The following is a 24,967-nucleotide window of genomic DNA, read 5'->3' on the forward strand; positions in this document are numbered from 1 at the left end:
TACAGAAAAATACGTTTTAAATGTCTTGAAAAATCTTCCCCTCAAAATATTGCATATAAATATTTCCCCTTTACAAGCCAGCTCCGGTGGCCAAGTTCTGGGTTCCTGGAGGAGCGGGAAGCCTCCGGGGAGGCCACAGCCTGAACAGGACTCAGAAAGGAAGATGCCAGGAGATGGGAGGGCTGCGTGCCCCCCACCTTGGGCTTAGCTGCTCAGCTTTCCATGGCCCCATTTGGGCCCCTCACACAGACAGCAGCCCTTACTGGGCGTCCCCACAACCGGAGAAAGGCTAGGCCAGGTTTCCAGGAGTCCCCTCCTTAACTGTGCAGTTGGATGGAAGGTGGCAACCATCCCTGCTCTCCCAGGAATACAAGGAGATGCTCCCTAGACAAGAGCCCAGAACCCAGGGGCCAGTGGGACACAAGCTAGGGCAAGGTGTGCCCTGTGGGCCCAGCGTCCTGAGAGCTGCTTGGCAGTTTCCTACCCAGGAAGCTCATCTCAAAACTGAGAGCCACAGGAAGTGAAGGGGGAGGAGTGGACAGCCAGAAGCCAGCCTCCCCCACGCCACTCATGGCAGCTGGCCGAATTATGGACCACCAGTGCCATCAGCTCCATGGTTAAGTGTGGTCACTCCTTCTCAAGGCAAGTGTGTCAGCAGGGGGTAGATCCATGCCCAAGGCAGGGTGGCATTCAAGGCACAAGGGGTCAAGAAGCCAGAGGCCCATGGGAGGCAGGTTCAGGGCCCCTCTGCCCACCTGGGTGTCTCACACCAAAGCCTCACAGGGGAACCGGTCAGTGGGGGACTCCCGCTCCACATCTCCCTCCAGCCATCCCAGGCCAGGATAACCCAGAGCCTGCTCCCACATGGTACCTGTGCTTTCCAGGCAGCCTGGCCCTGGCCCCAAGGGCCCCTACAGACACCAGCTGGGAGCTGCAGGGGGACCGAGTCAGCTGGCAGCCCGCGGGCACGAGGACCTGGGGGTGTGGTCCTCCCTCCAGAGGGGGAAGCCAAAGAGTGCACAGGGCAGTTTTATTCAGTTGGAAATGGATCTGCATAGGGTCCCACTCCCTCGCCCTGCCCCTGGCTGGAGGGATCAGCAGAGCTGCAGGTGCTCCCCACGGCGGCTGTCACGTCACTGTGTATAGCTCGTCCCGGTGGTTCTTGCAGATTTCATAGCGGCAGCTGAGCTTCTGGGCGCAGGCCCAGGGCTCGGCGTGCTGGTCCCTTGGCGGCAGCAAGAAGGCTGCGCTCCCTGCCAGCAGCATGTGCCAGATGCTGTGGGTGTAGTAATAGTTTTCGCTGGTCATCATGGAAACATAGATGGTGAGGGCCAGAGCAGCCATGGAGAGGCCGGGCAGGAGGTAGAAGACCCAGCGCTGCCAGGAGGGCGGGTAGCAGTGGCGCCGGCGGCCGCAGCGGTACACCTGGAGGAAACCACACGGGCATCTGCACGGGGCTGTGCTCACATCTCGGGGCGCTGCCCAGGGCTGTGAGTGTGGGCTGCTTGGACGGGTTCAAAGGGTGCCAAGCCACACGGGGCCCCTGTGGCTTGCTGCTGGCAGCCCTCAGCGGGTGTGGAGAACATGGACCCAGGAATGAGAACATGGACGGAACGAGGGGCCACACTCTGTCCTCACAGGGTGAGCATGTATGGGGAGCCCACACTCTTGTACCCCAACTTCCAGGGGAGGGGGTCTGAGCAGGAACCCTGCCTGCCCCAGGTCCTTACCCACATGGTAACCATGACCACGATGGCAAAGAGGCAAGGCCCCATCGTGTTCCAGGCGGCCCTGCGGTCCAGCTGCAAGGACATGGCGAAGATCAGAGTGCCCAGGATAAAGAGGACCTGGGCGAAACAGAGGGATGATGGTGGGGTCATGGGAGCCCTAGGCCAGGCTGTCTTTGATGGCACAAGGTCCAGCAGGAGCAGGCGGTGTGGGCCTGCTGGTCATCCCCATGTCCCCTCATCGTCCCCAGCACTCCTGCCAGCCCCCCTGCAGAAACTGGCAGCCTGTGTCCTGCTCTGCTGGTGGGGAGGAGGTACTCCTCTCCCAGCTCCCACACTGCTGGGACCCACCGGTCCCTCAGGTCCATCCACAGGTGTGTTTCTAATGCAGTTTTTGTTGTTGTTGCTCTTTTTGGCTATGCTGCATGACTTGTGGGATCTTAGTTCCCCAACCAGGGATCAACCTGGACCCAGGGTAGGGAAAGCACAGAGTTTGAAACACTGGGCCACCAGAAAGCTCCCCACAAGGGAGTTTCTGAAGCATGGACTTGTCCAGGGCACGTATCTCCAGCAGCCAAGCCCTGAAGTGTCCTCAGTACAGGGACTCCAGGAGCAGAGCTGGCCGTTTCTCAGGGAGGTCTGGTCCAGGTCTGGGGCTCCAGGCCTCCTCTCTGGATGAGGCCTGGCTTAACCCTGCCCACCACCTCCTTTCCTGGCACCCTCCGAGCAGCCAGCACAGTCCCTTCACAGCTGGAGGCACCTCTCCCAGTAGGCGACTGGTCAGAACGAGAGGTTTCCAAGGGCAGTGGGAACCCCCTTTCTGGTGTCTCGCTTGACACGCTGTGCACAAGGGCCTCCGCTCTCCCAGGACCCAGACCCAGGCATCAAGAGGTCACTCACGTATTTCAGGGACGCCTTCAGCCGGGCCATGGAGAGGACAGTGACCCAGATGGACACTCCGGAGCCCAGGAAGTCACAGTACTGCAGCGTGTCGTAGTTGAGGATGCAGAGCACAGCGCCGCCCGGCTGATCGCAGGCGTGGTAGAACTGTGGGCCGAGTGGTGAGCGAGAGCCCAGCCTCCCGCCTCCCCCCAGCCCCGGGGAGCGGGCGGGCTTACCGTGGAGAAGAACATGGTGTAGGCATAGACTGAGGCCTCCACCAGAAGGCAGCGGTGCACGGAGATGGCGATAGGGGCCAGGAACAGGAGGTTGCTCAGGGTGAGCAGGAGGGTGGCTACCTTCTGCTGGGCCAGAGTCTGGGCCGTGCTGTTGTCTGTGCAGCTCCACCCACGCCAGCCTGTGGGCCAGCGCAGCACTGTGGGTGCCAAGGCCGGGCCAGAGCGGCCAGGCCAGGCAGTGGCTGCTCAGGAACCTCAGGGCCTACTCCATGCCTAGGGCCTTGAGGAGGAAACCCTTCCTCACCCCACAGCGGGAGAGGACAGGTGTGGGCAAATGGAGGCCAGTGCGGGCAGGTGTGAGCAGGGGAAACCAAGACGAGAAAGCAGTCCCATCTCCGGGGGTGCCTCTGTGAGCCCACACAGGGGTTGGGGGGCATGGCAGGCCGGGGAAGGAGGCGGTGGCCCTCACTCTTCAGGGCGCCCTCCAACCTTGGCCGAGCTGGGGTGGCTGCCAGAAAGAGGCCCGGGGCTGGGGTCCATGGGCACAGGCGGAAGGCGCCTGATGGACCATCCCTACCTGCCCTGCAGCTGCAGCCCGCATACAGGTAGCTGTGTCTACGCAACAGAAGGCACTGGCCGTAGGGTCCGCAGTCGTTCAGGCAAGGCACCAAGTACAAGGTGGTTTCCACAAGGACTGAGGCCTGCACACACTCCCTGCGAGGAGGGGCCCCAGGAAGGCTGGCTGCGGAGGTCTGCTGGCCAGCCCCCCTCTGGAGTTCCCAGAGGGTCTTGGACACCTGAACTCAGAGCTGAGACCCCCGGGGCCCCAGAGGACTATAACCACAAGGGGCTCTGCAAGGCCTGGACGCCCTCTCCCTGCCCGCCTGAGCCCCCACACGCCTGGGGCTGGGACCAGCAACCTCGCTCGTGTCCTTGCTCTCGGAGCTGCCACGGGAGCAGTGGCTGGGGGGAGAGGGGAACCCCGCAGGAGGCAACTGACCCGGCACTGCTGGAGGAAGACAGGTCACCCCCAACACTGGGATGCAGGCAGCCCCATCCACAGGCCTGAGCACAACCACTTGGCCACCCGCCCCCAAGTTTACTCACTCAGGCCTCTCGGGGCAGAGGACCTGCAGGGAGAGGTACCAGTTGTCTGTCTCCGGGTAGGGGATGCTGAGGTTGGCCGTGGGAGACGAGGCGCTCAGGGACAAGGGGTAACCCTGGAAGAAGGCTGCAGGGAGGAGTGGGGAGGCCCGGTCAGAGGCAGCCAGAGGCCCGCCGGTCCCGGGGCTGGGCGCGCCTGCCAGTACCCGTGGTGCAGCCGAGCGAGGTGCTGAAGCTGAGGAAGGGCGAGCCGGCAGTCACACAGGCCACCACCGAAGTGCTGTTGGCAATCACAGTCTGGAAGGGAGGCCGAACAGGGTCAGTCCCCAGCCTCCACCTCACGCTCACCTCTGGTGCGAAGTGCTATTCTCTGTGGCTCCCACTGGCTTAGGGCCCACCAGGACCACCCCCTCCAGGCCAAGGGCCCCAGCCTCAGCTCCTTGCCCCCATGAAGCCCCAGGCCTGCCAACAGGGACCCGCTGCCCCTGGGACAGGCCTCCTGTTTCTCAGTTGGCACCTATGCCGGCCCGATGCCCTGCCAGGCTCACTGTTGCCAGAAAGGCCACCCCGACCCAATCTCCATGGCAAAGTGGGCACAGGAAGGCCTCAGCAGTCCTTGCACCCCAGGAAGGTCTGAGCCCCAGGCCCTGGGTCCCAATCCCGACCCGACCTCGAGGACCAGGGTACCTGGTTGATGCTCACGGAGATGCTGAGGGAGCCCCCACTGTCCATGCCCGTGTTGAGGTGCAGTTGCATCACCGAGGGCATGTCCGACTGCACGAGCACCGAGATCCTGTCCAGGGGCCGGAAGCGCACGGACACCACATCCATGTCTTCCCGCAGGATGGGGAAGCTCCTGAAGCAGAAGGGGCCACTGCCCGCCTTGCCACTCTGGTCCAGGTCGTGGGTGTTGGGGCTCGGGAGCGGCGTCCCCGTGGAGGTGTTGCTGCTTTGGTCTGAGCTATTCAGAAGGTGCTGGAGGTTCACAGTCCACGGTCTGCAGGCTGTCAGGACCACAAGGGGCTCAGTGGAGGCAGGCCTGGTGGTGGAGGGGGCAGAGCCACCTCCCCCACAGCTCACCTGTGAGGGCAACCACAGCACTAAACGTCACCGACACGCGGGGCCCCGCCAGGCTCTTGGCCGTCACTTGCATCCACCGTTCCCAGGGTGGTGAGGGCAGCAGCAGGCGGCAGGCCGTGGTCGGGTCGCTGCAAGTGAGCACCTTCTGGAAGTTTCCCGGCAGGGTGGCCGAGCCCACGGTGAGGTGCACAGGGCAGCCCAGGCTCCCATTGGACACACAGCCCTGCAGCTCCAGCCGCAGCTCCTGGGTGTGCTTGGGGACGAAGACTCTGCAGCCAAGGGGACACGGCCTCACTTGGGCTCTGCAGCTCCAGCCCGCCCCCCAAACCCAAGCTTAAATTCCAGCGTGGGGGCCAAGACCTGGACCTCCTGCCCTGAGGACAGCAGGGCTGCCCACTCCAGCAAGCCTGCACTTACTTGAGGTAGCTGGGCTGGGAGAGGAGGACTAGTGGGAGGGGCACGTCAGGCTTCAGGATGGACATCTCAACCACTCTCACGACCAGCATGTCCGGCTGGAAGATGTAGGCACAGGTGGGAATAAAGTCCTGAGGAGAGAGCAGGGACAGGGAAAGCTGGGGGAGGGCTGGCCCGGAGGGGCGGGGCTGGCCCGGAGGGGGCGGGGTTCGAGTAGATGGGCGAGGCTGGCCTGGAGGGGCGGGGCTGGACCTAGGGGGCGTGACTGGACCAGAGCGGGCAGGATTGGAGCAGACGGGGCGAGACTGGCCCAGAGGGGGCGGGGTTGGAGTAGATGGTGTAGGGCCGGCCCAGAGGGGGCGGGGTTGGAGCAGATGGGCGAGGCTGCCCCAGAGGGGCAGGGAAGGACCGAGGGGGTGGGGCTGGAGCAGATGGGGCGGGGCTGGCCCAGAGGAGCAGGGATGGACCGAGGGGGCGGGGTTGGCCCAGAGGAGCAGGGATGGACCGAGGGGGCGGGGTTGGAGCAGATGGGAAAGGGCTGGCCCAGAGAGGAAGGGATGGACTGAGTGGGAATGACTGGTCCAGAGCGGACGGGGCTGGCCCAGAGAGGGGGCAGGGCTGGGCAGCAGAGCCCTGAGCAACGTCGGCCCTAAGGAGGTGAATCGCAGGGACCAGTCATTTGTGCACTGGGCCGTGCTGTCCCTCATCCCCAGAGGGAGTGCCCTTACCTTCACCTCAATCTTATGGGAGGAGGGGGGCAGGTGGGCGGCCACAAACCAGTCCCCAGGTGCTGGGTAGGAGACATTGAAAGAGGCGTTGTCCTGCAGCATCTTGAGGAGGAAGGAGGGCTGCACGGAGGTATTGTTGGCGAAGCTGGTGCCCAGTGGGTTGATCACAGGAGGGGCGCCATAGCGGAAGTACCTGGAGGCAGGGAGAGCAGGGGGGTCTCAGGTGTGGCCCTCGGCGGCTCCAGCAGCAGGCCGCGAGCAGGCTGGCACCTACACGGTGGTCTCCACGTTGCTGCAGGCGGGGCCGCTGCCCTGGGTGACCTGCAGCAGCCAGTGCAGCAGCACCGTGTCCGGGGGCACACGGAAGTGGAAGAGCCGGGCGCTGCCGTACCAGTTGTAGAAGGCCAGCTTCTGCGGGGCCTGGGAGAACTGCTCGGACACCAGCCTGGAGTCTGCAGAGAAGGTACTGTCAGGCGGCCAGAGAGCCTGGGAGCCCTCCCCGGGGGACAAGATGGAGAAAGGTGGAGGGCGGAGGCCCTTCTGCCTGGCCTGGCCTCAGAGAAGCAGTCAGGGGAGCCATGGAGCCCCTGGGATGCCTGGCACACCAACCCCGACCTGGGAAAAGTCACTGTTGCCCTCAAGCCCCTGGTGAAGGCTGGGGCTCAGAAGCTTTCACTCAGGAATCACGTTCTCACCCACGTCTGCACATCCATCTTCCTAACCCCTGCAGCACTGCCAGCAACCTCCAGCTCACAGGCTCAGTCCCCCAGATCTCTGCATCCCACCCACCAGGCACCCCAATCAACAAGTCCCACAGGCCCCAACACCAATCAAATGTTGGGTCAACATGAGGTCAAGTACCTCAGACCTCAGAAGCAGGAAGAGCCCCCCTCAGAGGGCTGTTCCTCTCCACACTGCTCACAGCCCCCGGGCCCCCCCACCACCACCGCAGCCCTGGCACACCTCGGGCTGAGGGATGGAGGGTGAAAGGCACAGGAAGAAGTCAAGGTGGGAGCCCCATCCCTCCTCCCATCTGCCCTGGGCACTGGAGGCCGGGACATACCCCTACCTCCACTGAGTCTCCCCAGGGCTAGGATCTCTGGTCCAGGTTGCAGTGGACAGGGCAGGGCAACCAGGTCCGGAGGCTGGCTGCCTGCTCAGGCCATGATTTGGGGTACAGGAAGAGCCGCTGTCCCCCCTCACCCAGACAGGAGGCGAGCAGAGAGCCTGTGTGTGTGTTGCAGGGGGTTGGGGGGAGCACCTAGGCTGGAGCGTCTGCTTCAGTGGGCACAAGCCCCTGCAGAGTGGCACAGGGACAAAGCAGGGGTTGGCAGCACACAGGCTAGCTGCCTACACCCCACCCCGGAGCTCCCCAGCCTTGGCAGTGTCTCCCAGCCCCTCACCTCCATGGCTCCTCTCCCCAACACCCTCTGCAAGTTGTCACCCGAGGCCTCTCCTGTCACACCAGCCTTTCCAAACCAGCTCTAAAGGTCTCTGGAGACGCAACCCTGGATTAGCACCCTCCTAGGAGAGTGCACTAACCAGTACAACCTCGTGTCTGGGGCCCACGGCATAACCACCTGCCCCACGAGTGGGTAAGAATGCCCTTGGGCCTGCCAAGAACAGGCACGCCTCGGTGCTCTGTGTCTAGAGGTGACTAAGGAGGTGCCTGGGCTACTCAGCAGGAAGCACTGCCCCACTGCCAGCTCAGGCCTTGTTCCGGAGTGACCTTGACCGTCCCTTCCCCTCTCTGGGCCCAGCTTCCTGAGTTGGCCGAGTAGGACAGCACCTCCCTTCAGCTGCCCCTCCCTCCATGGTTAATGGATGTTAAAGTGCTTCGGAAAGAAATACACTGTGAACACAGCAGGGTGGGGCCACCCTCTCCTCCCCCTGCCCCACTAGGAGGGTAGCAACCCACACGATCCCAGCAGTAAGCCCAGGGCCCCTCCAGGTGGGCCAGGTGAGCAGGTGAGGGAACCAGGTGAGCAGCTGGCTGTCTTGCCAGCCTCCTGACTCCCATGGAAGCACCTTGAAAAGAGATAGCAGGCCACTTGCAAAGCCATCTGAGCTCCCAGGAGCCCAGTATGGGGGGCTGGGCAGGGGTAGGCAACACACAGCACAAGCACCTGGCTTTCCAGGTATCTGCTGGTCACCAGGTTCCAACTGCCGGCTGTGGCCTGAATGCTAAGAGACTAGGAGCCACTGAACTAATATAAACTTTTTCCTGAGGCTGCTGCACCATCCCCTACTGCCACCACCATGCACTCACAGGGCCTTAGAGAAACAGTCAGCCAGCTGCCGAGCACCCAGCTGCTTGATATGGCCAGGCAGGGGAGGTCCAGCTGTGGCGTGCAGCCCCCTGGCCTGAGAGGGGCTGGGTCCTCTGGCTCCCCCACCAGCCCTGGACACCTGCAATTCAGTGGTGGTTGTAAAGTCTCCTCAGGGTGCACAAGAGATAAGACCTCCCACTCCCAGGCCACCCAGCTCCTCCATCCCATCCCCAGCCCTGCACCCCGACCTCCGTGCCCAAGAGGCCCACTCCATTTTCTTGGTGAATGTACCAGGCCATTCACACATCCGAGCCAGATGTGGAAGTTGCATTTCCAGTATCAGGAAGCACCAGCCACAGGCACACTTGCTCTATCACAACCCCCTCCAAGGACACAGGGCTGGGGGTGGGAGAAAGAAAGTCCCTGAGCCTGTCTGGGGACCCTAGTAAGGGGATCCTCTCGTACATCCTCCAAACCAACACAGGCCCCCAGTGCAGAGACCCTGCCCACCCAGAGACCCCAGATGCCAGGATCACACAGAAAGCAGGATCCGTTCAGCAGGCCCGGGAGGGGAGCGCTGCCCCAGGTTTTCCATCTCCCTACCAATGACTCTTTACCTAGCCCTGACCCGGGAGAAGGAAGAAAAGGAGAAAGTAGGGGTGGCAGTCCCCGGCGGAGTGCTTTCATCAGGGGCCAGCCTTGGGGAAACTGCCTTTCACTTCAAGCTAAGCCAGGCTCAGAAACCAGAGGCACAGCCCTCAGAGAAACAGGAGCTTGGAGGAGCAAGATCTCAGAGGAGGGCGGGGATGGGCTGGGAGCCAGCCCCATGCTGTGCTGGATAAGCTGCCTACTGCCTCCTGGGGCATCTGGGCCCTCCCAGGCCCGCCAGCAGGCCATCAGAGAGCCCAAGGCCACAGAAGTCAGGTAGTTTACTCAGCAACCCCAGGCGCCCAGCAGCACCTTCTGATCTAGCCACCCCCTTGAGCCTTTGTCACCGGGAGCCGAAGTTCCCAGACAGCAAAGAGGTGCCCATTTCTCTGAACCACTCTGGCCTATGAGCGTCCTGGGGACAACGAGCAAGGCCAGCTGTTGAAAGTGACTGCACTGGGGTAGTGGTCACTGCGGGAGAGGCGAAGCCATGACACGCACTTGGCTGTGACCCCAGGATCTAAGCAACTTTCTCCAACTCTGCCCCTCTCCCAGACCAGATGGCATCCTGGAACCTCACTGCCCAAGGTTTCCTCCTAGGAACTCACACTCCCACCGCAGCCCTTGGAGTCCCAGGAGAGTCCCCCCTGGGCCGCTCAACCTCATCCCGGTGCCCGAAGGTCCTACCCGGCCAGGACGCGTTGGGAGGAGGGGGAGGAGGAAGGAAGCGAGAGCTTGCTCCAAGGGGACAGTCTGGCCGAACGTGGCCCTGGGCACAGAGGAGGGGGAGAGGGCGTCCTTTCTATCCGATCGCTCTCATACTCGGCGCCCTCCAAGGGGGCGCCCTGCACCCCCAACACGGCGTGGGGACTTGAGGCCTACGTCCCTGCCAGGTGAGCGCACAGGTGTCCCCAGGTGAGTCACAATCCCAGACCCGCCCCCCCACCGGCCTCTTCCCCCCTACCCCGCGCCCCGGCCCGCGCCCCGGGGATGGGGCCTGCGGGTCCGCGCTCGCTTACCGCTCTTTTTGCCGTCGCCAGCGGCGGCAGGCGGGGACCGAGAGAGCAGCAGCAGCAGCAGCGACATCGCCACCGCCACCGCCGCGCCCCCGGTCCCAGTCCCAGCCCCGCGCATGGCTCCGCGCTCGGCCAGGCGCTACCCGGCCCGCGCACCAGGCCGCCCGCCCCCGCCGCCGCCCGGGCAGCCACCGCCGCCACTGCGGCCCCCGCCGCCGCCTCTGCCCAAGGCTCCCATCCTCCGGGCAGGTCCCGGCCACCGGCGCCCCGGGCACTTCCGCCTGTGAGGCCCCGCCCCGCCGGAGCCCGGACGGAGACGGGCTCTGGGTGCAGAGCTGCGCGGGGGGCGCGCGTGGAAGGCGATCGGAAGGAGGATGCGGGACAGAGGGGCGACGCGGGGCGGTGACGTGGGGCGAGGGAGGGTGACACGAGGCGGGGTGCGACGCGGGGCTGGGGGGGGTCCCGTGGGCCAAGAGGGCGCGCTGGGAAAACAGGTCAGAGGTGGGTCAGGACTGAGCGGGAACGCGGGTCCTCCACTGCGCGCAGAGTAGCGGAGGCGGGGCAGCATGCGGTGCAGGGTGGCGGGACACGGGGGGCGGAGTGGGGGCAGAAGGTGGCGCCGGACCCAGAGGACCGCGGGGGTCTTGGTTCTGAGGCAGAAATGGTGCTGCGTGGCTTGGAATGCGCAGGAGATTCGGGGCGGCCGCACATGTGTCTGGGGGCACCCGGGTCGCTGCGTGACTGGTTGGGCGCGGAGGGAGGACCGGCCCGCCGGCGGCCGCTCCCGCCTCCCGGATCTGGACTCCCCGGCGGGCCTCCCGGCGCCACACCACAAAGGCGCTAGGAGTGTGGGTGAAAAACACTTTCATGGAAAGATGAAGAGGCTCCTGTACATATTTTGTACACTGTGAAGGTGGCGATTCGCGTCGGTGGTGCGAGTCACTCCTCGCCCTTGACCCCGGGGTCTGTTCCAACAGATTAAAGATTTCAGCATGAAGAGGAAACGGTGCAGGGACTCCAGAGAACTTAAGGAAGCTTTTAGCGCTTAGGGGACGCGAAGAATTTTCTAAACATGACCCAGGAGATTAAAGGCAAGACTGAGAAATTCAGCAAAGTGCAAAACTACAACAAACTCAAAAAAGGAAGCCTCAAACTGGAGGACCCTTGGACTTGCATCACAAGGAGATCTTACTGAGATTACTAACAATAAAGAGTTCCTACAGATAAATAAGGAAACACCAACAAGGAAACCACCAATACCAATAAGGAAATACCAATAAGGAAGCCACTGGAGAAGATTGCTGCAAAGGATATGCAAATTTCCCTCCTTAGAGAAATGCAAAATGAAAAGCACCTGGAGGCCTTTTTTCTTTGACCTAACAGATCTGCAAGAAGCTGATTGTGGCGCCCAAACTTTCCTAGGTTTGCTGAGCCTCTGGGAGACTCACCCTGCCACTGCTGTGCATTTTCCCTGCAGAGATGGTCGCAGAAGCATGAGCTTGCATGAGTGCGGCCTGCGCCCAGATACCGTCATGAGAGAAAGGGGCATTTGAATCATGGGTACCCAGATGGAGATTCAAATGCTGTGACGGTATAAACACTGATCCAGTGGGCTGAAAATCCAGAAGCTCTGTGTACTGGTTGGAATGGTCTAGCAGGAGGACCATTAGCAGAAAATAGGAGAGGGCAGAATAACGTGTTCAGAAAGCTCCACTTTTTGTAGGAAAAAAAAAATTGCATGTCTCAAAGGTGGAGAATGCCTAGAAGCATTCAGCAGTTGGTGCAGGAAGGGAAGCTAGTGGCTGAGGACTGGGAGGAGGGGTTCTATCTGTTTGAATTTTTTGAATTTCAGTGTATATGTGTCTCTGTGTTTGTGGATTTACCAGTCTGGAGGGAGGAGAAGCTGACCTCTGGAGCCCAGTGCCACTGGAGGCTGGGGGGAAGGGAGGGATGAGGTAAGGTGAGGGGGGAGGAGAAAGCCCCAGGTGTGAACTCTTATTTATTCCTCTGGAATCTGGGCAGGGCCTCTTCACCCAGGGCTGCTGGGGGCTCCCAGGTTCTCAATTCAAAGAGACTGACCAATTAAGAATTTTGCTGAGCTTCGATTTTAGTGCACTGTACTGACCCAGATCATGCAGGGACAGCAGCTGTGCTTAGCACTGAGCCCCGAGGACTGTACCATCTGAGACCGATCCCTGCCCCAGGCTGGGCTCAGCGGCGCCCCCAGCCCTACCCGCTCTGAGGGTTATCTCAGTGAGACTCCAGCACCAAGCTCCCCAACAGGCAGGAGGGGACGTGTCTGTGCTTCGTCTGAGGCGGGGGGGGGGGGGGGGGGGGGCGGGGGGGGGGCTGCGGGGCTGGGGAACTTGCAGATGGACCAGAATCAGAGATCTCTGCTGAGTAACACGAGTCTTTAGAATAAAAAGGGCCCACCTGGGGGCCTCACTTGAAGATGGCAACAGGCCCTGTGGTAGGAGGTTTCTGTATCCTACCTCACAGTACATGGAAAATTCGAGGTTATCAACTGTCAAGAATAAAACAATAAAAATATTAAAAAGAACCTAGAACACGTCCCTTAGAATACAGGTATGGGAAAGCCTTTCTTAAGCAAGACAAGGAACTGGGGAACATGAAGAAAAGGTCACTTATTCGACTACCCTAAAAACGCTGAGTGGAACTTCTCCGGTAGTTCAGTGGGGAAGACTGCCTGCCAGTGCAGGGCCCACAGGCTCCGGCCCCGGGCCAGGGGAATCGCACATGCTGTGGAGCAGGTACTGAAGCCCACGTGACCTAAAGCGACAGGAGAGGCCGCCGCAGTGAGAAGCCCGAGGCTGTGCTCCGCGCAGAGGGGAGCCGCCCTGCTTGCCGCAACTGGAGAAAGCCCCTCTGCAGCAACGACACCCGGCACAGCCAAAAAATTAAAGAGCAGATTCATTTAAAAAACGTTATGTAGTTGTGAAATGGGTAAAAGGAAAAAGGATCCACGTCATCACGCCAAGTGGAAGGAATCATGTGCTGTGCAAGTGATAAAATGTGAACCCACCTGAAATAGAAAGGGAATTCACACACTTAAAATACTGTAGCCACGCGTTCTGGGAAACAAACTCATTCAGAAGGACAATGCAGATAGGGCAGTGCAGTTTATTACACCGGCGGGCCCAAGGCAGAGTCTCCTCTTAGCCAAGGACCCCGACCAGTTTTTGTGAAACCCTTGTATACCCTAAGTGTACTTGCTCAAATCCACCTCCTCAAATTCCTCGAAACTAGTCTGGACAAGGAAATAGATACGATCAAAGTTAACCCATGATTCTTGTGTCACAAGACTAAATAAACAGTGGATATTTATCAATAGGCCTGTGGTCATATCCCAATAAACATAATAGAATTTACCACTTTGTTCTGTTACAGAGATAATTAGCATATTCTTTCAGGCAACGGGGAGTCCAAGTACAAGTCCTGAGGCTCTTTTATCTGGGGTCTGGTTTTCCATTGATATGCCACTGCTATAGACCCCGGGCACAAAGTTCAGAGTCCACTGGGAAAGTGAACATGCGTGTAGCCTAATGTTCGAAGCCTGGCCCAAGATGGTGTCCATCTCTGTCTGTTTCCTCCTTCAAAAAGAGACCAGAAGGAAAGAAGACACTGGAAACACCCCGCACCCTGGCAATCGACAGGAGACGACCAGAAAGACGCAGCTGGTCCACTAGCAGGCAGACGGACCACAAGGGAAGACAAGACACCCTGCCCCTCTCGGGCGAGGGAGCAGGCACTGACCCTCTGTGGCTGCACTGTGAGCTGCTCCTGAAGGTATCGGCGGCAACACTGAAATGTACTGGAAATGGGGACCCGCGCTTACAGGGGTGCTGGTGAAGGAGGAAACAGACAGAACAGGCTCCATCTTGAAAGCAGGACTCCCTCATGGGTCGGACTGTGGACTTTGAGCTCTATGCCCAGTATCTATGGAAATGACATACCAACTGGAAAACCAGACCCCCCAGATGGAAGAACCCTAGGACTCGTACCTAGACTCTCCATTGCCTAAAAGAATACCCTAATTATCTGTGTAACCAAATAGAATCATAAATTATATTATGCTTATTGGGATATGATCACAGACCTATTGATTACTGTCCACTGTTAACTAGCTAGGCTTAAGGCATATGAGTCACTGGTTAACTTTGATTGTATCTTTCCTTTGTTCAGACTAGTTTCAGGGAATTTGGGGAGGTGGGTTTGGGCACGTACACTTAGGGTATATAAGGTTTTCACAAAAACTGGTCGGGGTTCTTGGCTAAGAGGAGACTCTGCCTTGGGCCCGCCGGTGTGATAAACTGCACTCCACTATCTGCGTTGTCCTTCTGAGTGAGTTTGTTTCCTGAAACGCTTGGCTGCAACACTGGCCACACAGGTGTCTATGATTGTGGACCCTTGGGGCTCTGTGAGGGGATGGTGCATAGACAAGGACCTGGATATCTCAGGAATTTTCACACAGTTTTCCCACAGATGGGTTTTCCTGCACGGGCTTACTGCAGTTGCGGAGTCTGGGCTTAGTGGCTCCACAGCCTGTGGGATCTTCCCGGACCAGGGATGGAAACTGCGTCCCCTGCATTGCTTTTATGGACCGAGTTGCTGGATACAGCCCATTTCCAGGCTGGGACACCCTCAGAGGCCCTCGCCGGCTCCATGAGGTGGACTGAGTGGACGGCTGCCCGCCCGCCGCCCGCCCAGGGAAAGACGTATTTCCCACAAAGGAGAGAAGACGGTGCCCGCCCCTCCTGAAGCCCCCCGCCTGTCTCATCTCTTGGGTCTCCCCTCCGTCCTTCCTCCCCGCTTAGCCCAGGCCAGCAGTGCCGCCATCCTGGGCCCAGTGCCAGCGCCAGCCGGCCTCGCTCCCACGGCTGCCCTTCCAGTTGAGGTCGGCGCTCAGCCCTGCTCACACTGGGAAAGGCTGGGGCCCTCAGTACCCCCGCCCCCTGCTCCCCCACCACCCCCAGTTCAGCCCAGGCTCCTCCTGTGTGCCAGGCCCAGGTTGGAAACAGTCCCGTGCTCTACAGACCGGGTGTCCTGTCAGCTCAGCCCACTGCAGGCTTCCTCAGGCAGGGAGCGGAGTGTCCCCATGTGGGCGGGATTGGGATGCAAGCAGTTTCTCTTTCTCTTCCTCCCCGTGCCCCCACGTGTCAGCATGACCTAGACCGGGGCACCCAGACACGCAGGGCCAAGAGGAATAGCTTCCCCAGAACTTTGGGGAACAAATAGAGTTTCTGCATCTTTATTTTACTGAGACAAAGGTTTTCTTAACTCCAACTACCGTCTATTATTATCATTTCATAAAGGATCATTTTCCCATCAAAACTTTTAGGAGGCCCATATACTTAAAATTATACTTAAATGCAAGTTATTTTTCCTAGAGTGCAGCATGTAGTTCTCCTGTGTCCCCATTTTATCTGGTTAATGATTGCTCCCTGTCCTGGGTTCTGGGCACTGAGGAACCAGGAGGTGAAGGGCACAGGAGCTGCTCTCAGAGCTCTTGGCATGCACTGAGCCAGGGACATGGTCCAGCGGCAATGGGGCATGGTGACCTCAGTGAATCCTGCTCCCCTTCCAGCGGAGAGTGACAGAGGGTGACAAGGGCAGAAGATGGTTGCCAGGACAGGAGGCTCTAGTGTCAGCTCTGGTTGCAGGCTCCCCCTTGGCACCCCCCACCAGCTTCCCTGGGGTGGCAAAATAGGGGTAAGCCTCCTGGGACCCCTGCTCCTAGAATAAGCCATCCACCCTGGCTCCCCTGGCAGTGATCCAAGGAGGAATGAGAAGTCTAACATGCCTAAAGGGGGAATTCCAAGAGGACAGAAGAGAATGAGGCAGGAAAAAACATGAGATCTGGTGAAAGACGTTAATTTACAGATTCAAGCAGTTCAGTGTGTCCTAAGAAGAATGTGTAAAAGAAAATCACAGCCAAACACATCCCAGTCAACTCCCGAAAACCAAACAAAAAGAGAAAATATTGAAAGCACCCAGAGAAAAATGACATTCAAGGGAATAACAGTTCAAACAATGAATGACTTCTCAGAAACAATGGAGCAGATAGAATGGGGGAGGGAGAAAATAGACCTACATGGTTGCAAAATGCCTGCATCTTACATGAAATGGCACAATATAAATTCTAAATAGTCTGTGAAATGTTAAGAATGTAATTAACAATCCCTAGAGCAACCAATGGAGAAGGAAATGGCAACCCACTCCAGCATTCTTGCCTGGAGAATCCCAGGGACAGGGGAGCCTGGTGGGCTGCCATCTATGGAGTCGCACAGAGTCAGGAACAAGTGAGGCGACTTAGCAGCAGCAGCAGCAGCAGAGCAACTCATATAAAATAATGCTGAGCTATAACCCTAGGTCGGGGCTTCCCAGATGGTTCAGCGGTAAAGAAATTGCCTGCAATACAGGGGGCACGAGAAATGGGGTGGGGGTGTCTATCCCTGGCTGGGAAGACCCTCTGGAGAAGGTTATGGCAACCCACTCCAGTATTCTTGCCTGGAAAATCCCATGGACTGAGGCGCCCCACGCAGTCACAAAGAATCAGACATGGCTCAGCATGCACATATACCCCCAGGTCAAGGAATACCTAAAAAGCCAATAAATACATTAAATGATATTTTAAAATATTAATTTAATCCAAAAAGGTCAGCAAAGGAGAAAGAGACTATACATCAGAGGGGGCAAACACAAAACAAATAGTAAAATAGGAGATTTGACTCACCACATCAATGTCCCTGTGTGTGTGTTTGTGCTCAGCCATGTCTGACTCCTTGCAACTCTTTGGGGTAGGATTTGCTTCTAAACTTGCATCCATGGCTGTGGCCTCAGGTCCACACTGGTTGTTGGCCAGAGACACGTGTTCCTCATCCCATGGGGCAGCAAATGAGGGGGAAGGGGAGGTGAGGTCACCTTGACGATTGATGACCAGACCCTCTCCTGCTGTTTCCTCCTTGTCACTGGGTGCAGTCCACACTTCAAGGGCAAGGGAGGGGGTTATAGGAGGGTGTGGGCTGAGCAGTTGACTGTTGTTGACTTATAAAAGTTCTTTGTAAATTCTGATCAGATATATGAGTTGCAAATATTTTCTCAACTCTGTAGTTTGTCTTTTCCCTTTCTTGACAGTTCCATGCTGTTCACCTAACTGTGTTTGATCAGTTGAGAGTCTCACCAGCAGTGAGGAGTCTCAATGGGCTGCTGCTGCTGCTAAGTCGCATCAGTCGTGTCCAACTCTGTGCGACCCCATAGACGGCAGCCCACCAGGCTCCCCCGTCCCTGGGATTCTCCAGGCAAGAATACTGGAGTGGGTTGCCATTTCCTTCTCCAATGCATGAAAGTGAAAAGTGAAAGTGAAGTTGCTCAGTCGTGTCCGACTCTTAGCGACCCCATGGACTGCAGCCCACCAGGCTCCTCTGTCCATGGGATCTTCCAGGCAAGAGTACTGGAGTGGGGTGCCATTGCCTTCTCAATGGGCTACACTATCACTAAATATTTGGAATTTTCAGACTTGGAGATTTGTGCCATCTTCATTTGCGTTTCTCTGATTACTCCTGAGGCTGATCACTTTTGCACTGTTTACTGGGTGTTTGGAATTCCTCTTTGGGGAAATGAATCTTCAACTATTTGCTGTGCTTCTTGGGTCATTGGTCTTTTACTCACTGATCTCTGGTCATGGAACCCTAGATTTGCATGGTTTTTAGGCGAAGGAAACATTCTTTCCTGTCCTGTGACTTGTCTTTTTCTTTCTTCATGGTCTATGTGTGTGTGTGTGCGTGTACTTTAAAAAAAAATTTATTTTATTTATTTTGGCTGTGCCAGGTCTTAGTTGCAGCACGCAGGATCTTCAGTCTTTATTGTGGCATGTGAACCCTTAGTTGCAGCATGTGGGATCTAAGTCCCTGATCAGGAAATGAACTCATGCCCTCTGCACTGGGGGCATATAGTCTCAGTCACTGGAGCATCAAGGAAGTCCTTGTGTGTGTGTATTTAACAGATCTTATTTCTGAGAAGTTTTCGATTCACAGCAAAATTAAGCAGAATGTACAGTTTGCAAACACCCCTTGCTCCCAAACATGCACAACGTCCCCCACCATCAGCATCCCCACCAGACCATGTGGTACGGTAGCTACAGCTGATGAATCTACACCATGAGTCATCCACAGTCCACGGTTACATTAGGCTTCTGTCTTGGTGGTGCACTTCTGGGAGGTTAGGACAAATGACAAATAAAGAATCTGCCCACAATGCAGGAGTTCGATCCCTGGGTCAGGAAGATCCCCTGGAGAAGGGAATGGCAACCCACTCCCATATTCTTGCCTGGAGAATCCCTGGAACAGAGTAGCCTGGTGGGCTACAGTCCACAGAGTCACAAAGAGTCAGACACGACTGAGTGATGAACACACACATACGGTAATGACATGTATCTATTATTATAGCGTCATTCAGGGTGGTCTCATTGCCCTGAAAATCCTCTGTGCCCTGACTCTTCATCCTTTCCAGCTCCTAAGCCCTGGCAACCAGGAGTCCTCGTTCACTGCAATGCAGTGGCTTCCCTTGTTGCAGAGTGCGGGCTCCAGGGCGCACACTCTGAGATGTGGCGCGTGGGCTTAGCTGCTCCGCAGCATGTGGAACCTTCCTGCACCAGGGGTTGAATCTGTGTCCCCTGCATTGACAGAGCAGGTGGATTCTTAACCACTGGACCACCAGGGAAGTCCTGACTTGCCGTTTTTAGAGTATACGAAATCAAAAGGGGAATCAGACAGTACTGTAAGGGACTTCAAGGCAAGCGAGACACAGGCTCAACTGCCGGCCCAGGATGATCCCACATGCCGCAGAGCAACTAAGCCCATGGGCCACAACTACCAAGCCCAAGACCTAGAGCCTGTTACTGCAACAAAGAGGGGCCCCTATCTGCTGCAGCTAGAGAAAACTGGGAGAAACATCAACAGCCTCAGATACGCTGCTGATACCAGTCTAAGGGAAGAAAGCAAGGAGGAACTAAAGAGCCTCTTGATGAGGGTGAAAGAGAGTGAAAAAGTTGGCTTAAAACACAACATTAAAGAAACTAAAATAATGGAATCTGGGACCATAACTTCATGGCAAACAGAAGGGGGAAAGTGAAAGCAGTGACAAATTTTATTCTCTCGGGCTCCAAAACCACTGCAGACGGTGACTGCAGCCATGAAATTAAAAGATGCTTGCTTCTTGGAAGGAAAACTATGACAAACCTAGACATTATATTAAAAAGCAGAGATATCACTTTGCCAACAAAGTCCGTATAGTCAAAGCTACGGTTTTTCCAGTAGTCATGTATGGGTGTGAGAGTTGGACCATAAAGAAGGCTGAGTGCTAAGGAAGTATCAGGCCACCTGATGTGAAGAGCTGACTCAGTGGAAAAGACCCTGATTCTGGGAAAGAGTGAAGGCAAAAGGAGAAGGGGGCAGCAGAGGATGAGATGGTTAGATAGCATCACTGACTTAATGGACACGAATCTGAGCAAACTCCAAGAGATAGTGGAGAGAGGAGCCTGGCGTGCTGCATGCAGTCCATAGGGTTGCAAAGAGTTAACACAACTTCCTGACTGAAAAACAAGAGAAAGCCTGCAGGCAGCAATGAAGACCCAGTGCAGAAAAAAAACCGAAAAAATCCACCTTGCAATGCAGGGTATGTGGGTTGAATCCCTGTTCAGGGAAGTAAGATCCCACAGCCGGGGGGGTGGGGGGTGGGGGGTGGGGGGGGGGGGGGGGGGGGGGGGGGGGGGGGGGGGGGGGGGGGGGGGGGGGGGGGGGGGGGGGGGGGGGGGGGGGGGGGGGGGGGGGGGGGGTGGGGGTGGGGGTGGGGGGGTGGTGGTCTAAGCCCGTGTGCCGCAAATGACAGAGCCCATGGGGTCTGGAGCCCATGCCACAACTAGAGAGAAGCCCACAACAAAGATCACAAGTGTGCAACTAAGACCCAACACAGTAAGAAATCAATCAATTAAAAAAAAAGAAAGAGGGACTTCCCTGGTGGTCCAAAGACTAAGACTCTGCACTCCCAATGTAGGGGCCCTGGGTTCAATCCTTGGTCAGGAAACTAGATTCCACAGGCTGCAACTAAAGATCCCGCATGCCACAACTAAGAGCCAGCACAGCCAAATGAAAAAATAATAAAAGTAAATATTAAAGAAAATACTTTGAGATGAAAGAAAATGCAGACATACAAAAACAAATGGAATACAGTTAATACAGTGTTTAGAAGGAAATTTATAGCTGTTAAGTGTCTATACTAAGAAAGAAAAAAGATTTCAAAACAATCAATCCCATGTTAAGAGAGTGGAAAAAGCGGGTCTCTTGTATTCAGTGTTTTACTGGAGATCCTGGCTGTGGTCACCATGTTTCTCCCCTCCGGAGTTTCCAGCCAGAGCAATTCATTAATAAAATGAAACAAAAGGCATCTAAATTGGGGAACCTTGCGTATACAAAATCCTGAAAAATCCAGTAAGCAACTATTAGAACTAATAAATGAATTCAGCAAAGTTTCTGGGTACAAGATCTACGTACAACACTCAACTGTACTTTTACACTCTTGGAATCAACAATTGAAAATGAAACTAAGTAAAAAACTCCATCCACACAACACACAGAAATATATATGGGGACTTCCACGGCAGTCCAGTGGTTGAGACTCTGCACTTTCAATGCCAGGGGCCTAGGTTTAATCCCTGGCGTAGAAACTAAGATCCCACACACAGCAGTGGTGTGATCAAATAAACAAATATCACAGCTTAAAAGACAAAATTTAAAGTACGTATATTTTTTTAAAAACTCATTGTTAGATCCCGTGGATCTCAAAATTCAAATAGTAAGCTGCCACCTTTTAACCTGAACTGTACTATAAATGAGAATATCTGTGATTTCTGTTTATGATCAATTCACAAGCATCGCAAGGTGTTTCAGTGAAGCTAAACTCCTCCCTTTCCAGGCCAGTTGAGAATAAAGGTGGGATTTTTTCCCCAGCCAAATGCCTGGATGCCCTGCCGAACCTTGCCTGACCATGCAGGTCCATCCTCCCAGCTCAGGGTGTCATTTCAGAGGGAGACCCAGACCCAGGTGGGAGCATCCGCGCCCCCGCACCCCCTCAGCCCAGAAGCCGGCCCTGCTTCCAGGACAGGGGCGCAGGCCAAAACGGGCGCAGGAGGACCTGCATGAACTCAACATGATACTTAAGGACTGCGTTGATATAAAGACGAACACGATCCGTGCTGGGTTCATCACCATTATTCTTTTTTTCTTCTGATTTTAACAGAAATTGACATTAGACACTTCCCAAGTCCACTCGAGTGAAACAGCGTCTGGGGGGAGGTGCGGGGGTGTGTGGAGTGCGGGGTGCGGGGTGCAGGGGGGGAGGGGGAGGAGCCCTGGCGCAGAAGCCCTCCCTCGACTCCTTCCCCTCCCTCTCCTTCCCCCAACCCGCCTCCCTCTCTCCCTCCACCCCTGCGGCCTCCTCCCGCCTCCCTCCTTCCACCCTTTCCCCCAGTTTCTTTCTCTCCCGCCTCCCCCTCCCTCCGCCCCTCCCCCTCTTCCCAGGACCCTCTCCCCTGCGCGCTCAGCCGGCGCCGGCGGCTGGGAGTCATGCGCGGCCTCTCCGGGCTCGCAGGGCTGCGGGGGCTGCTGTGCGGCGCGCGGGCCCTGGGCCCCAGCCTGCTCGCGCGCTCCTGCTCGGGTGAGTCCGCCCGCCTGGCGGCCACGTGCGGGGTGGGGCGGGTCGAGGGGCCGCCGGCTTTTGCTGACGCACGTGCGGCCTCGGCGCGGGGGCCGAAGGCCCCAGAGCAGGCGGGCTGGAGAGTCGCGCCCCTGGGGTTCCTGCCCCGCGGGGCTCCAGCGCTCACCGCCGCCGTCACCGCTCACTCCCACCCAGGCCCCCACGGCCCCACTCACCTCACCTTGCTCGGGGCAGGGGGTCCGAGGGCTCCGGAGCAGGAGGAAACTAGAAGCCTGCTTTGTGCTGGCTGGGATCCCAGCGGGCCCAGGGCTCCTGCGTGGGGAGGCTCATTCTCAGCAAACGAACACTCCTATCCTGAGGCGTCTTTCCTCCTGGCATATCCCTGCCTGGAGCCTTGAAGGTATCCGGGGGGTCGTCCGCCCTAGCAGCTGGCCCTCGTACGCTTCCAGAGTCCTGGCGTTGCAATGCTGGCAAGGGTAAATTGCCATCTTCCGAGGCAGGAGCCAGCTGGCAGTAGGCCAGGCTGGACAGCAGGGCCCCTAGGGACTGGGCTTTGGGGGAGCGAATAAGGGTGGGGCCCTTCCTGCCGTGCAAGGCATTGAAGGTACCTGGTGGGCACCCCTGCTCCTCAAGCCCTCCTGGGGCTGGGAAGGCAGATGCAGATGCCCCCAGGGACACTGGTTCTTCTGGACCTGGCAGCTCATCTCTTCTCCAGTTCTCTCCTCCCTCTCTGCAGGACTTAGCCACCAATCCAGGATGTGGGCCCTTTTCCAGAGTACACTTGACCCTAGACCCAACGCCAAGGGTCAGCCTAACTCTGGAAGTGTTAGGCGGTAGCAGGGTGATGACACTGGGGGTCTCTCTGGCAGCGTCACCCCCGGAGGAGGAGGGCTGGGGCAGTGTTGACTTTAGGACACTAGGTTTCAAGTGTCCTTCCTGCCTTGAAACCCCAACAGCAGCCTGGCCAAGGAAGGTGTCAGAGGAGGAGCCCTCCTGTCTCCCTGGCTGCAGACAGGGACCCCTCCCCCTTTCTCAATCCCCAGGTCCCTCTCTCTCCCTGTGACCCACCTAGTGGGAAAGTGCTTTTCACTCTCCCTGGTCCCTGCCGTTATTTCACCTCAGACCCAGAAAATGGACGCTGGGTCCCTCGTGATGTGGCAGTTTGGGGGTGCAGACAGTGTCTACGCTGGCTCCCCGAAGTACAGGCGTGAACATCAGGACTTGTACTTTCTTGCCAGTGTGGCATATCAGGGGCACCAGCTCCATCATGGGCAGCTTCTCCCACTGCCTGCCTGGGTGGGGCCATGCCCCCTGTGACAGGCTGAAGTCCCCAGGGGCCCACCATGCTGGACAGTCCTGGCTGTGGGCACCATACTTTTCCCCTCCAGGACTGCTCTGGTTGTGGCAAACTCTGCAGTCTAGGGGACACCTGGGTCCTGGCAGGGAACCCAGGTCCAGGAGACATGAAAGGTGAGGCTGTGGCAGCCCCGAGCCCCCCTCTTCTACAGGAGGACCCTCCTGGACCCGGGAGCGGACGCTGGTTGCGGTGAAGCCAGACGGAGTACAGCGGCGGCTAGTCGGGGACGTGATCCAGCGCTTTGAGAGGAGGGGCTTCAAGCTGGTGGGGATGAAGATGCTGCAGGTACCAGGGCTTTCTGCCTGTGGGTGAGGGGACTGGGGTGGGGGCTGTTTTCAGCCCTGCATCAGGACGGCCTCCTTGTGCTGGCAGTAGAAGGGGAGGGGCGGGAAGTGCCTGCCCTGTGCTGCTGTAGCTGGAGCACCAGGCCTTGTCAGTGTTGTCTGCCGAGGGCCCCGAGGTCAGGGTGCCACAACCACTGCCCTGGTGCCCGGTGGGGCTCCCTCTCACACATTCCCTCGATGCACCAGGCCCCAGAGAGGATCCTTGCTGAGCACTACCATGATCTGCAGAGGAAGCCCTTCTACCCAGCCCTCATCAGCTACATGAGCTCCGGCCCCGTGGTGGCCATGGTATGGCGGGGCCGTGGCGGTGGGAGGGTGGAGGGCCCTGGGTTGAGCCCTGGGTGACCCCCGCCTCTCCCTACCTCCTCTATCTCTCTGCTGCAGGTCTGGGAAGGCCCCAATGTGGTCTGCACCTCGAGGGCCATGATAGGCCACACCAACTCCGCCAAGGCTGCCCCTGGCACCATCCGGGGAGACTTCAGCACCCACGTCAGCAGGTAACACACTCAGCCACTTGGAACTGAGGCCCAGTGCCCTCGGGGCTCAGGGTGGCAGCCTGTGCCCAAGGCAGATCCACTGGGCTTGGGTGTCTTGCTCAGGGGAGAGTGAAGCCAGAAAACTTGATGGTAGCATGTCAAACCTGACGTTGGCTAGTGCAGTATTTTTCAAAAACCTTTTCATGTACACAGGAGATGATAAAGCATTCCCTGTGTTGTGTCTGTGCTCTGCCATCACGGTCTGTCACCTGACTTTACCTCCAGGCACCCCAGGGGTTGGCCCGGGACAGATGCCAAGGTCCGGCTGGAACCGTCTTCCAGCTCCTCTGTTCTTCCTTGCCCCTCTGCACCATCACCCACCTACTCCCCTAGACGGTCGGGGACCGGCAGACTGTGCCTAGGACCCCTGAGGGGCATGCTGAAGCCTGTGCCCTACCTCTGCCACTTGGTACAGGAATGTCATCCATGCCAGCGACTCCGTGGAGAGGGCCCAGAGAGAGATCCAGCTGTGGTTCCAGAGCAGTGAGCTGGTGGACTGGGCAGATGAAGGCCACCTCAGCAGCATCTATGCAGCCTGAGCACGCAGGCGCCTGCGGTCACCCCGGCATCCACTCAGGACCAGCTACCTCTGTCAACAAGAACTTGAGCTCACACCCACGCTCTGCCCATCTGTCCCAGACCACCTCCCTGTCCACCTTCTGCCCCACTCCAGCCCCAGAATGGGTTGAGCCACAAACTTTATGTGCCTTTTATTAAGCCAGCAAGGGACTGGACCAAGTCCTTTCTGAACCAAAGTGCCAGACAAGCTTTGGGGTCCAAAAGCTGGTAGTGTGACCGTCCTTTCCCCAAAGTGGGGACATTAAAATTCACTGTGCTGTGTGTGGGAGTGGAGTGCTCATTATGGCCCCTGCCATCTCTGAGGTGGCAATGAGGC

At 57.7% G+C, this 24,967-nt stretch overlaps 2 protein-coding genes across 6 annotated transcripts; one reads left to right on the forward strand and one right to left on the reverse strand.

Annotated features, from left to right (window-relative positions):
- Positions 1 to 22,118, reverse strand: TMEM8A (transmembrane protein 8A). Of its 3 annotated transcripts, none has more exons than XM_018040329.1 (13): positions 22,051 to 22,118; positions 6,446 to 6,623; positions 6,172 to 6,364; positions 5,447 to 5,574; positions 5,030 to 5,298; positions 4,637 to 4,953; positions 4,156 to 4,246; positions 3,953 to 4,076; positions 3,423 to 3,559; positions 2,846 to 3,024; positions 2,628 to 2,774; positions 1,731 to 1,847; positions 1 to 1,425 (listed from the first exon to the last, which is right to left on the reverse strand). In XM_018040329.1, the coding sequence occupies exons 3-13, from the start codon at positions 6,271 to 6,273 to the stop codon at positions 1,129 to 1,131; spliced, it is 1,908 nt and encodes a 635-aa protein (XP_017895818.1). In that variant the 5' UTR covers positions 6,274 to 6,364; positions 6,446 to 6,623; positions 22,051 to 22,118; the 3' UTR covers positions 1 to 1,128. The 3 variants fall into 3 exon arrangements, with proteins under 3 accessions (XP_017895818.1, XP_017895815.1, XP_017895817.1); XM_018040326.1 differs by lacking the exon at positions 22,051 to 22,118 and adding an exon at positions 10,109 to 10,343 and having other exon boundaries at positions 1,014 to 1,425; XM_018040328.1 differs by lacking the exon at positions 22,051 to 22,118 and adding an exon at positions 10,109 to 10,254 and having other exon boundaries at positions 1,014 to 1,425; positions 5,447 to 5,541.
- NME4 (NME/NM23 nucleoside diphosphate kinase 4) lies at positions 21,634 to 24,914 on the forward strand. 3 transcript variants are annotated; one of them, XM_018040334.1, is made up of 5 exons: positions 21,634 to 21,835; positions 23,321 to 23,477; positions 23,723 to 23,824; positions 23,921 to 24,033; positions 24,488 to 24,914. In XM_018040334.1, exons 2-5 carry the CDS (start codon positions 23,463 to 23,465, stop codon positions 24,609 to 24,611), a joined length of 354 nt encoding a protein of 117 aa, XP_017895823.1. In that variant the 5' UTR covers positions 21,634 to 21,835; positions 23,321 to 23,462; the 3' UTR covers positions 24,612 to 24,914. The 3 variants fall into 3 exon arrangements, with proteins under 3 accessions (XP_017895823.1, XP_017895821.1, XP_017895822.1); XM_018040332.1 differs by having other exon boundaries at positions 21,638 to 21,835; positions 23,344 to 23,477; XM_018040333.1 differs by lacking the exon at positions 21,634 to 21,835 and adding an exon at positions 21,905 to 22,235 and having other exon boundaries at positions 23,344 to 23,477.

The sequence above is a fragment of the Capra hircus genome, chromosome 25 (genome assembly GCF_001704415.2).
Source record: "Capra hircus breed San Clemente chromosome 25, ASM170441v1, whole genome shotgun sequence".
Lineage (NCBI taxonomy): Eukaryota > Metazoa > Chordata > Mammalia > Artiodactyla > Bovidae > Capra > Capra hircus.

Excerpts from the sequence above, each read along its gene's own strand:
- TMEM8A (XM_018040326.1), bottom strand. The coding sequence starts at position 10,223 with ATGCGCGGGGCTGGGACTGGGACCGGGGGCGCGGCGGTGGCGGTGGCG. Across the intron at positions 5,575-6,171 it reads CCCATAAGATTGAGGTGAAG|GACTTTATTCCCACCTGTGC; the intron begins GTAAGGGCACTC and ends CTCTCTCCTCAG. Across the intron at positions 4,077-4,155 it reads CTCGCTCGGCTGCACCACGG|CCTTCTTCCAGGGTTACCCC; the intron begins GTACTGGCAGGC and ends TCCTCCCTGCAG.
- NME4 (XM_018040332.1), top strand. The coding sequence starts at position 21,745 with ATGCGCGGCCTCTCCGGGCTCGCAGGGCTGCGGGGGCTGCTGTGCGGC. Across the intron at positions 23,478-23,722 it reads TGGGGATGAAGATGCTGCAG|GCCCCAGAGAGGATCCTTGC; the intron begins GTACCAGGGCTT and ends TCGATGCACCAG. Across the intron at positions 24,034-24,487 it reads TTCAGCACCCACGTCAGCAG|GAATGTCATCCATGCCAGCG; the intron begins GTAACACACTCA and ends CACTTGGTACAG.